Source organism: Prionailurus bengalensis, chromosome X (genome assembly GCF_016509475.1).
Source record: "Prionailurus bengalensis isolate Pbe53 chromosome X, Fcat_Pben_1.1_paternal_pri, whole genome shotgun sequence".
In the NCBI taxonomy this organism is placed as follows: domain Eukaryota; kingdom Metazoa; phylum Chordata; class Mammalia; order Carnivora; family Felidae; genus Prionailurus; species Prionailurus bengalensis.
This window is the reverse complement of record NC_057361.1, coordinates 108317236-108330156: the sequence shown is the minus strand read 5'-3', so window position 1 is coordinate 108330156 and position 12921 is coordinate 108317236. Positions and strand designations below refer to the sequence as shown.

The 12921-nt window shown below is 36.8% G+C and overlaps 1 protein-coding gene across 2 annotated transcripts in view; it reads left to right on the top strand.

Annotated features, from left to right (window-relative positions):
* Window positions 1–3672: 3672 nt before the first annotated feature.
* ZNF280C (zinc finger protein 280C) overlaps window positions 3673–12921 on the top strand; it is a 61978-nt gene continuing 52729 nt past the window's right edge. For both annotated transcript variants that reach the window (XR_006295811.1, XM_043571647.1), the window contains exons 1-3: window positions 3673–3823; window positions 11432–11477; window positions 11597–11643. Coding sequence is in view for 1 of the 2 variants with exons in the window: in XM_043571647.1 (XP_043427582.1) it covers window positions 11613–11643 (31 nt within the window). In the remaining variant the exon portion in view is untranslated. The remainder of the gene's footprint in view (window positions 3824–11431; window positions 11478–11596; window positions 11644–12921) is intronic.

Sequence of the window (12921 nt, the reverse complement as noted above, 5' to 3'; positions counted from 1 at the left end):
ACTGTAGGATATACTTGTGGTACAATATACCTTATTAACAGTATGTTTGTCATCTGAGTGGAATAGGCCAAGGATACAGATTACAGCAAACATGGAGCCAGTATCTGATCCAAATTTATGTACCATCAGCGTTGTTACCCTTTCTCTGCTCATAGTCAGGAATTGATCTGACTATTCAACAGAATAGCTTATAGATGTATTTTCAGGAGATAAAATATTTACTGTTACCTGCCCTCCTTTGGTTCTACTTACTGGGGAATATATGGTAAAATAGAATTTTATTTTCTATTTTAATGTTTCAAAATTCACCCAAGTTAATCATTCCTATATTTTCTCAGAAAAAAACAATTTTTCACAAAAAGTGCTACATTGTATGGGAATACAATACTGCTTTTTTATATGCCTTATAAATGCCCTCTATTCATTTGAGGAAGTCCTTAATTGTTTCTAATTTTCTAAAAATTTTTACCAGGAATAGATACTGGATTTTGTCATATGTGCTCTGAATCTATTGGAATGATTGTATGGGTATTCTCCTTTATCCTGCTATTATAGTGAGTTACATTGATTGATTTTTGGATGTTAAATTAACATTGAATTATCCCAGAGGGTAAATCCTCCTTAGTCTGGAAGCATAATTCTTTTTATATGCTGTTTATTTTATTTGGCAATGTTTTGATAAGGAAATTTGCCTCTATATTCATGAAGGATATTGACCTGCAATTTTTTTAAATGTTTTTTTATTTTTGAGGGAGAGACAGAGCGTGCAAGTGGGGGAGGTCCCCTACTATTATTATATCGCTACTATTATTGTATTATTTTTTTTTAATTTTTTTTCAACGTTTATTTATTTTTGGGACAGAGAGAGACAGAGCATGAACGGGGGAGGGGCAGAGAGAGAGAGGGAGACACAGAATCGGAAACAGGCTCCAGGCTCTGAGCCATCAGCCCAGAGCCTGACGCGGGGCTCGAACTCACAGACCGCGAGATCGTGACCTGGCTGAAGTCGGACACTTAACCGACTGCGCCACCCAGGCGCCCCTACTATTATTGTATTATTATCAATGAGATTCTTTATGTTCATTAGTAATTGATTTATATATTTGTGTGTCTCAAGTTGGGAGCATAAATATTTACAATTGTTAGATATTCTTGATGGATAAATCCCTCTACCAAACACTTAAAGAAAAATTGATACCAATGTTTCACAAATGCTTCCAGAAAATAGGATGAGATGCTTCGCAACGCATTCTATGAGGTCAGTGTTACCCTAATACCGTGACTAGAGAGAGACATGACAAAAAAAGAAGAAAAAGAAATGAAAATTGTAGACCATTATCCCTATGGATATAGACTCAAAAAAATCCCCCAAATTTCCCACTTTCCAAAAGTGGAAACAACCCAAATATCCATCACCTGAATAATGGATAAACAAAAATATGGTATAATCTATATAATGGAATATTATACAGCCATAAAAAGGAATGAACTACTGATACATGCTACCACATAGATGAACCTACCTCAAAAACATCATGATAGGTGAAAGAAGACAGACAAAAAAGCTTTATATTGTATGATTCCATTTATATGCAATGTCCAGAATAGGCATATCTGTACAGACACAAAGGTGATTAAAGGTTTCCAGCGTATGTGGGTAGAAGGGAATTGGGAGTGGCTATTAACAAGTATGAGGTTTCTTTTTTGGGAAGAAGTAAATGTTCTGAAATAAGATAGTGATGGTTACACAGTATTGTGAATATATTAGAAGCTACTTTAAAACGGTGAGTTTTTTTATGCAAGTACCTCAATTTTAAAAATTGCCCCCCCAAAGGCTATATAGGAGTAAATCCTCATTTAATGGCAGTCCTGGGGGAAAAAAAAAACACCAGTGGCCAGTTCATCAAAAGTACTAACAGAATGGTTTTATAGAAGCTCGGGGAGGGGTTTTAAGCAGAGTCAATCATTCACATAATTTCCCATGTGTTAAGTACATTCTCACTTTGTATTATAGTTGGGCTTCTTGAGTACATTTCCTTTTGAGAGAAAATTTGCCAACCAGGTTTCTGGTCTTCTTGGTTGTTATATTTTCCACGAAAACAGAATAACTTGCATTGGAATTTTGATTTGGTTTATAAATGTTTTCTAATCATCCCATTGAGGAGAAATTGACTCTCCCCTCTACTAATTTTAGTTTGGATGTGGAGCCTCATGACACTTTATACACTAGGAGAATTAGAAAGAAATTTTATTACTCAAGGAAACTCCCTGGAGAGCAGGAGGGCCAAACAGGACTGGCGTGGCTTGAGAGAGACAGAGAGAGTGCACTGGACCTTTATAGTGTCTAAGGTATGGAGCTGGGGAAAAGCTTCCCCTCATGGGCTGTAGACTTACAAGTTTTAAATTTCACACCTGTGCCAAAGGATATGGCAGGCAAGCTGCAGTTAGTTGCCAGGTTTTTTTTTTTAATGTTTATTTATTTATTTTGAGAGAGAAAGGGAGGAAGGGAGAAGGGAAGAGAGAGAGAGAGAGGGAGGGAGAGATTCCCAAGCAAGCTCCACACTGTCAGAGCCTGATGCAGGGCTCAATCCCACTAACCATGAGATCATGACCCGAGCTGAAACCAAGAGTCAGACACTTAACTGACTGAACCACCCAGGCGCCCCAGTTGCCAGTTTTAAATGTTCCATCAGCACCAAAGGAAGAGGCTGGCTGGAGAGTTGCAAGTTTTAAATTCCCCACCAGCACCAAGGGCAGGGGTGCCAGGGCTGTAAATTTGCTAGTTTAAATTTCCCACTAACAACAAATGAGAAGGCACTGGGCTTTTCTATCAGCATCTCTAGAAGTGGGGAGCAATCTCTGAATGCCTCAAGATTTTGGAACTTTTAACTTTCCATATTTGTTACTTTATTCTGTCCTTTTCTGTAAAGCTTATTTTCAGTACCAATAGCAAAGGACAGTATAGATGAGAAAGAAGAAACTAATTTAAATAGAAGAATTGGTAGGATTCAGTGACTGACTGAACTTATGTAAGGAACTAGCGAAACAAGATTCTAAGTCTGGGTAACTCTTGAGAACAGTACCACTAGTGCCACAGACTTTCTGAAGTTCTATTGGTAGAGGAAACTTTCTTAACTGTTCAGAACACACATATTTAGAAAATGTTCAAGCAGTATCTTGGCAAATGTTTTTCTTGTAAATGTATCTTTTTCTTAACATTTTAATAACTATTATAGATATCTATATGACAGGAATAACAAAGAGTTGAAAGCAAAGTTATATGGTTTAAAACAAATTTACTGGCAAAATTAACCAATAATTTAAATAATCTAACTTTTATTCCTTTTATACATCTGGTTTATGTCTTTGCCTCTAAGGCACAGTATTTTTTTTTTTTTAATTGGTGTTCCTAACTCTTATACACAAGGAGCACATTTTCAGGGTGTGCAGTCCAAATTTCAAGAATGCAACTCAGGATGAAGAGTAGATTCCCTGAGGACGTTGGCATCAGCCTAGGACCCTCACCCTGTCCCTCTGCCTTCGAGAATGTGTAAGTCCGGGCACATGTCCGTGCCGCCCTCCCCGATCGGTTAGAAAAGAAACCCGGATGTGCATGGGCGGGGAGGAGCTGGCGTCTACCCATGAGTCAGTGCGCGTAGTTATACATTTCTGCCTTGGTCTGAGGCGCTCATTCCGCGCTGGGAGTCGTCGCGGCTGCCGCTGTTTCGGCGGCGGCCGCCTAGTGTTTTCGCGCTCCTCCCTTTCCTCCTCCTCTTTCTCCTCCTCCTTCCAGTCCCAGTCAGGGCGACCTGCACTGCTCGCGGTAAGTGTCCCCCGCCCCCGCCTGCTTAGGCAGCGGCTCTGCCACACGGCTGTGGCCGCATTTCTCCGAGGGTGGCCGCATTGCTCTGAGGGTGGCGGCAGCGGCCCGGCTCTGAGGAGAACAGGTTGAGGGTCCGGTTGCCGGCGTGTGTTGCTGGGATTGCCCAGGAGCGGGGGAGGGGACGAATTTGGCGGCGCGGTGGCGGGTGGGCCACCATCTTGCCGCCAGCCCTGGCGGGGGAGGGATCGCGGAAAGGTAGCTGCTCGGCGGCCGGCCGGGTTCAGAGGCCCGCTCACGCCATGGCCGGCCGGCCGGCCGGGCCGCCGCCGCTGCCTCCTCACCACCCAGGGCCTGTGCGTCTGTCAGCGCTCAGCCTGGTTTTCGCTTTTCTTTCTGGTGGCAACTCCCTTTGGTCTTTTGTATATTTGATACAAATGTTTGGCGAAACCACAGAAGGTTCCGAACTTTCTGGCTTCAGGGCCCCTCGGGCTCCTCCTTTCAGCCCTTATTCCCCCCATCCAGGTTACCGTTCATTCAGTGCTGATACCCTTGTTCTTGCCAAAGGAACTGTGCTCCTCGTCATAGAAATCGTGCTCCATTCAGTTATTGTCTAGAAGAGCCCTAAGGAGAAACGTGGAGTTAGGTACCTAGTTTTTAACAGTACAGTTTGTACCTTTTGCTGAGAAGAAAACAAATGTTTCATTTTGCGGTCTTATCCTTCTCTAGACACAGAGGGAATACCTCTTAACTTCTCTCAAGTTTTAATGCTTTTTAAAAGGAGAAATCAGAGAAGAAAATGTCAAGTGAACCAGCTTCTGCAAGAACGGGGGATGTTCATCCAGGGGATTCTCTTTGTTTGCAAAGATTTTTTAGTTTTTTAAAAAAATCTGTGAACTTAAAATTTGCTTTTATTGTCTTCAGATTTGAACTGTGAATTTAAATATCTTTTAGTGTCATTAGACATAAAATGTAAACCAGAAATAGAATTTCAAACTACAAAAGTCTTCTAGCATTTGTGAGATGCCCTGTTTGGGGGGTTACTGTAAAAACTCAAGCTGCCTCCTTAAGCAGAAACTTTACTGAGCTTATGAGGGAACTGGTTTGCTTATAAAATTAAGTTAGGGCTGTGTGCCCTTGGTGCTTTAACATCTGTGCAAGTTCTGTCATTGCATCTTGCATTTGTATATTTCATTGACAGTCCTTTTAAGATGAGCTGTGGAGTGTTGGTAGAACTGTTTAGAAAGTGAGAAAATAGCCTCAAGGAGAGGACTTTCCCTGAGGTCACTTTGGATAGGAAGTGATAGAACCTAGGTCTTCTGACTCCTCCAATGCTCAATTCACTATAACATGCCCCACTTTTCATGGGAATGAGGTGGTCAAGGAGAATAAGCAAGGACACTCACTTAAAAAAATATAGGAGACATTTTTCAATTCCCCTTTCCTTTATATTTTCATTTTAAGACTTCGTATCGTTTCAACTTTGTAGTATTTAAATAATAAATAATATCATTGTTTCCAAGCATGTTGAAAAGTTGAAAAACAGCTCATTCTTCCAATAACCCATTTTTCCATCAGAAAAAGTTCTGATGTTGAAGGGTTCCAAATTTCAGCTTCTCTGTTCAACCCATTTTCCTCACTTGTTTTCTAGTCCAATGTGATTTCTTCAGCCCAGTGTTTTACTACCCAGCACCAGCTTTTTAAATAGAAAAGCAGAGTAAGCAGAAAGAGTATATAATTCTGTACCCCTGCTTCTCTCCAATTTGTTTTCTTTATTCAAGAGGACATTTAGAACCATACCAAAGAATTTTTTGTTATATTAATTGGACAGGAAAATTACTTAAATGAAAAGCAATTGTTATAAATAGAAAGTAATCCATAGTTTTAGTGACCGGATATAGGAACTTAAATTGAGAAAACCTGTTTTGTTATTCCAAAAGTAAATTTTCAAAGAACAGAAATATTTATGATACATTCAGTAATTAATATAGCCCTGAATATTTTTTTCTGTACTCCTGCTTCAGAGAAGGACTTAAAAATGTTTGGTTTTCAGTCAGGTTTTAAATAATGACTCAGGGAGATGTGGTTTACTCATTTGTATCAAAAATGTGTTTTTGATTCATTCTCTGCAAAGCAGTTTTCTTTTAAGGAGTGGTTGTATTAACCCTCAGTATGTCAAGAAAAATAGTTATCAATGTGTATCATCTGGATAAAATGGACCATTTATTTTTTATGTTTTCTTTTTAGTGCTTATATGCATCAACAAGTAGTATGACTTTCAGTACAGAAGGAAAAGTTTAGTAAAATAATGTGAAGTACTGTACAATAATTTTTCACATGCTTTATTTAGTCTTCCCAATAGTGCTTCAAGGAAGGTATTACTGTTTTTTATTTTACAGGTAGAATAACTAAGCTCAGAGAGGTTGATTAAAAATCCTATAGGTTTGGGGTGCCTGGGTGGCTCAGTTGGTTAAGTGTCCAACTTCAGCTCAGGTCATGATCTCGTGGTTTGTGAGTTCGAGCCCTGCATTGGGCTCTGTGCTGACAGCTCAGAGCCTGGGGCCTGCTTTGGATTCTGTGTCTCCCTCTCTCTCTGTCCCTCCCATGCTCATGATCTGTCTCTGTCTGTCTCTCAATAATAAATAAACATTAAAAAAATCCTATAGGTTTGGTGATCATAAAGTGGTAGATTCAAGAATCCCAGTTATTCAACCCCTATTTCAAGTTTTTTCATCATTGTACTCTACTTTTTTTCTTGATATTTTCCCTAGTGGATAAGTTTTACTCCTATAAAATGTGCATTAATTAATAAGCATATTTCCTGAGGTTACTTTAGTAATTAGTGATTATAGAATATTTTATGAAGCTTATATAAAATATTTATCATATAATTTGGCTTTGAAAAGCCAATTAGTCTTTTTCTAGGTTATACCTTTTACATATGCACTACAATAAAAACACATTCTTATAGGTAAAATATTTACCCTGAGTATGATATACAAATTACTTTGCAGAAAGTAAATTTTATTCTTGTGTCCCATCCCAAAAACTAACATAAAAGAAAATGTTTTAAAATATAAGCAATCCTTGCAAAGTATTATGTTAATGAACTTTAATCTTAGTGTCAACTACGTGTTTTCTACAAATAGCTGAAATATGAAAATCAACAGACAGAAAAATTTAAAACTTAAATAAAATTAGGGAGAAAATAGTAAAGTTATTAAAGAAATGTCTTCTCAAAATGTGCCTGGACTAAATGGGTTCAGACTTTCAAAAAATAACTCCCATAATATGAAAATTTCTTAAATAAGAAAAAAGGTGAGCCTATGTTTTTCTTCTAAATAATATGTTATTTGTTCCCCAAACCTGGTTTGAGAGTTTGAATTGTTTAGATGCCAATGAAATTGTCTAAGGAACTAAGGTATAATCCATTGTTTCTTGCATGTGAGTACTGTACCAATTAATTTCTATTATAAGAAAACATTTTCACAGACCTCTTCCTACTAAAAATGTTTAAAATATCTCTAGAGCTCTTACACGATCATAAAATAGTCCTATAAAACTACAAAATCAATACTATTTGAGTCAACTTTAATACATTGATTGGATAATACATTTTGATGAAACAGAGTCACTGCCTGCTTATTATTGAGTTTTTCATACCTATCTTAAACAATAGCAAGATTTTTCTATTTGAATCTTTTCAATACCATCATTTCTGTAGCTAACTATACTGTCATTTGCCCTTCATTTGGTGCAAATTCGTCACTTAGATATTTTCTTCCTATGTTCTTGAGTTTGTTACTAACCAGCAGCATTAAAAGTGGTAGTACTTGATGAACATGCTGTAGTAAAGACAGACAAAAACATGAGTATTAATATGCTCCAACAATTCCACTTCTGGGTGTTTATCCGAAGGAAATGAAAACAATAACTCAAAATGATATTTGCATCCCCATGTTCACTGCGGCTTTATTTACAATAGCCAAGACATAGAAACAACCTAAGTGCTAATCCATTGGGTGAATGGATAAAGAAAATATGGTGTATAAATATAAAATGGACTATTAAAAAGGAAAGAAATCCTACCATTTGTGACGTGGATGGACCTTGAGGGTTTTAATCTAAGTGAAAAATCAGAGAAAGACAAATACTATATGATCTCACTTATATGTGGAATTTTAAAACAAAGGAACTTATAGAGAGCAGATTGGTGGTTGGGGGTGTGGGATGGGCAAATTGGATGAAGATGGCCAAAAAATCTTGGGGATGTAACGTATAGTATTGTGACTACAGTAATAAGACTATGTTGTATATTTGAAAGTTTTTAGATAGAACAAAAATTTATTTTATTTTATTTTTTTAATGTTCATTTATTTTTGAGAGAGAGAGAAACAAGCACTAGCAGGGGATGGGCAGAGAGAGAGGGAGACACAGAATCCGAAGCAGGCTCCAGGCTCTGAGCTGTCAGCACAGAGGTGGACATGGGGCTTGAACTCATGAACCACAAGATCATGACCTGAGCTGAAGTCGGATGCCTAACCAACGGAACGACCCAGGTGCCCCAGAACAATATATTGTTTTAGAGCTCTCTTGCACCATCTTCTATATATCTATTTTCCCCAGAGGTCTATTAGTTTGAAAAATATTGGGGTATAAGCCATTGGTAAGTGTATTATTACTCTTGAATGCAAGTACCAGAAACCTAGCTCAAAGTAGATTAAACCATAAGTGAACAATTATTCCCTTTTTTAACTGAAAAGGCTTAATAATTTACTTCAAGCATGGCTAGCTTCAGGTGTTTAAATGGTGTCATCAGAACTTGAATATCTCCCTACCCTACCCTCTTTCTCTACCGCCAGAATCTTAAGGCTTTGCTATTTTTTTTCTTGGTTTCTTTCTTAGACATTCTCTGTCCACACAGTGACTCCATTACTCCCAGGCTTATATCCTTCCAGCTTATTATTTTCTTAACAGCTTTATTGAGATAAAATTAATATAACATAAACTTCACCCATTTGAAGTGTATAATTCAATGGTTTTAGTATATTTACAGTGTCATGTAACCATCACTACAATCAATTTAGAACATTTTCATCACCCCTGAAAGAAAACCCATATCCATTGGGAGTCACTCCACATTTCCCTCCAATCCTTCCAGCCCTAAGATGTACTTTCTCTCCTTATGACTTTGCCATTTCTGGACATTTCATATAATGAAGTCATACAATACATGGTCTTTTTGCTGTCTTCTTTCACTTAATATGTTCCCAAGGTTCATCCATATCATAGTATGTGTCAGTGTTTAATTTCTTTTATGACTGAATATTATTCCATTGTATAGGTATATCACATTTTATTTATTGGTTGGGCATATGGGTTGTTTCTACTTTTGGGCTATTATAAATAATGCCGCTACACACATTCCCATGTATAAGTTTTTGCATGGGCATATGCTTTCAATTCTCTCTCACTTGGAGTGGAATTGCTGTGTCATATGGTAACTATTTTTAACTTTGTGAGTGACTGCCAAGTATTTTCCATAGTGTCTGCACCATTTCATATTCCCACCAGCAGTGTATGAGGGTTCCAATTTCTCCATATCCTTGCCAACACTTGTTATTATCTGTCTTTTTGATTACAGCCATCCTACTAGGCGTGAAATGCACATAACATACAGTTTACCATTTTAACTAATCTATTAATGTTTTTTTTGAAAATATCATAGACTTGAACTCTTAAAAGTGAATCTTAAATATGTAGAAGCTGAAACCATAAAATATCTAAATAGTAAGTATTTATACAGGCAGTCTCCAAAAACGATCGTATTCCAAGAGGTCTTTCATTAGTTACTTGGAATTCACTTTTGCCCCATAGGAACAGTGTATTATGGGCATAGTAACTCTGAGTTAATAGCTGAAGTGGAGACTTCTGTTCTGCCTGTTTTGGTGCCAGTTCTGAGTTGCAGAACGTAGAGACCCTCTGGAGTTGCTATTATGGGAGCTCTAAGATCCTCATTGCATGTTTTGCTGGGTATTTCATTTCTCTAACAGATTAATCTCCCACAGAATTCCCCGCCAAAACTCTGATGAGAATTTTTTGTGGTGATAGTTTTGGAGGGCTTGATTACCTTACTGTATAGCACAACTTTAGATGAAGTTATGATTCTAATGGCATCTGGGGATTTTTGACTTGTTTTGAGTGTTTATGAATGTACCAATTGAAGCTCCTTGGTGATGGTTATGGGCCTCAAAATTCATCTCTGTAGATATAGGCAGTGTATATGACTTGTTTATATAAACTACTTGTACATTTAGTACTAATTTTAGGCTATTTGTGCCAATAGACATTTTATTTGAGCATTTAATAAAAGTGTTATACATGAGTCTCCATAGGCTATGTGGTTATGACTCTTAAAAAAATCCGTATTCCTGGTAGCCATAGGTCTTTAATGCTGAGCAAGAATTGACATGGATTTATCTACGTGACATATGCATTACCTTAATTCTAGTTTAGGGAGAAATGGTAACTATTCAAGTAATTGAGTTAAAGAGATTTCGGTAGTCAAACTTCAACAAGGGAAATTTACTTAAGTTCAGAATTCACTTGAGATCTTTGTGATAGTAATTCAAACATTTATACCAATAACAACTTCTGGAGTGAAAGTAGGTTTTTTTCCCTTTGGTCTAATTCAGTGTAAATAATTTGGAATTGGAAAAAGCAGGAAAGTTTGCTTTTGCCAGTCTGAAAATAAAGACACATGTGAAGACTCAGCTCTGTTCATCCTAATACTTTAGGTATCTGATGACTATTTTTAACTTTTTTTGTTTTATAACTGAAATAGTTTTTTACAACATTTATTTTGTCTGCAAAAAAAAAGTGTGTGTGTGTGAATTCAGAACACAAATACCTGCTTTAAAGAAAACAATTCAAAAATTTTTGATAATGTTTACTATAACAGCTTTTTTTTAAAAGCTCAAAGAACTGTAGATATATTAAGTTGTAATCTTCTGAAGGCAAGGACTATGCCTTATTCATCTTAACTTTTTCCCGAGAATTGAGCACATCATTTTGAACACAGAAGGCAATGAGTAATTATTTTTAATGAGTTTATCTATGATGAAGTATATACAACTAATTTTTTGTTTCTTGTAGTTAGTGTGAATAAGAAATAAAAATATATAAACTAAACATTTTTAATGTGTTTTGTAATAATTACATTTATTTCTGAAATATGAAGAATAAGTAATGGTTAAAGATTGTCACTTAGCATTTCAAAATTCGGATTTACTAAAGCATATATATTACATGTATTAACTAAAATATGTATTTACTAAAACATGTGTTAGTCATATTTACAAAAAGGTATCTTTCACAATTTATTTGCAACTTAACAATCGTCAGATTTCTTCAAGTAGTAAATGCTTAATACATTCAGCATTTTATTTATTAAATTTTCATTCATTCAGGAATGAGCCAATCATGGAAAGTGAGTAGCATATGTATATCAAACATAATAAATTCAAAAGGTAAACTTTTTGTAGAACAAGATTAAATGTGTGTACATTTAACAAATCCACCCTAATAGTAGTTATCCTTATTTTTTTATAGGGCAGAAAACTAAGACCTAACTTGCTATCTTGTCTGGAGTCATATGGTGAGTTTGCTGGAGATCAAGATTAGACCCAAAAATTTCTGAATCCCAAGTCTCATGTTTCAATATTTGGTGTTAAAGTAACTCATAAAATTGATTGATGTCATGTGTTGGTGTCTTAGGTGACTCTGCAACTTGATGGATGACGACAACCCTTTTCCATCAAAAAGTAAGTATTTCTGTTGCAAGTGATACCAATGTGCATGGCTTTTATACTGATAACTTTGCTTTATAATAAAAGGTGAGAGAAGCAGTGATAGGCATGTTTTTTAAAAAAATACCAAAACACTTAAATTGATTGAAGTAATACATGTGCATAGTAAAAAAGAACAATATACAATAAGAATGTCAGTAAAGTAGAAATGAAGTGTGTCTTCTTCATCTCCAGAAATAATTACTATTACTGGTTTGGTATACATTATCACAAACTTTTTTCTATGCATAGACAAAAAATAAATTATTTCTAAATAAGATCATACTATTTATGCTATTATGTGGCTTTACATTTTTTTTACTTGGGGCGCCTGGGTGGCTCTGTTGGTTGAGTGTCTGACTCTTGATTTCAGCTCAGGTCATGATCCCAGGGTCGTGGGATCAAGCCCCATGTCAGCGTCTGTGCTGAGCATTGATCCTGCTTAAGATTCTCTCTCCTTCTGCCCCTCTTCCCCACTCGCACTCTCTCTCTCTCTCTCTCTCTCTCTCTTTCTCTAAAATTAAAAATAATAATAATTTTTTTTTACTTTTTTACTTTACAATCTATCTTGAATATATTGACAATGGTAGTACCCAGTTAAAAAGAATGAGGAGGGGCGCCTGGGTGGCGCAGTCGGTTAAGCGTCCGACTTCAGCCAGGTCACGATCTCGCGGTCCGTGAGTTCGAGCCCCGCGTCAGGCTCTGGGCTGATGGCTCGGAGCCTGGAGCCTGTTTCCGATTCTGTGTCTCCCTCTCTCTCTGCCCCTCCCCCATTCATGCTCTGTCTCTCTCTGTCCCAAAAATAAATAAACGTTGAAAAAAAATTAAAAAAAAAAAAAGAATGAGGAAGATCTATGTGTTAGACATGGTATCAAGACCATGGTATCAACATAGATATAAATGATTTTTTAATTATCTGCATACATGAGTGTCCCTCTTTTTTTTTTTAATTTGGCATTGCCTGACTGCCTAGTTTCTTAGCTTGTTGATTATCATGTTAAGTGTCAGTGCTTATTCAGTAGACTTCTGTGTATAGGAGGAGATACAAAGGAAGAAGAAAATATGTTTTTCATTCTCACTTTGGATCTTACTTTGGAGTTAGATGCATACAGTTAAGAAATCCACATTAAGGGGGCACCTGGGTGGCTCAGTTGGTTAAGTGTCCAGCTCTTGGTTTTGGCTCAGGTCATGATCTCACAGTTTGTGGGTTTGAGCCCCACATCAGGCTCTGTGCTGACAGTGCAGAGCCTACTT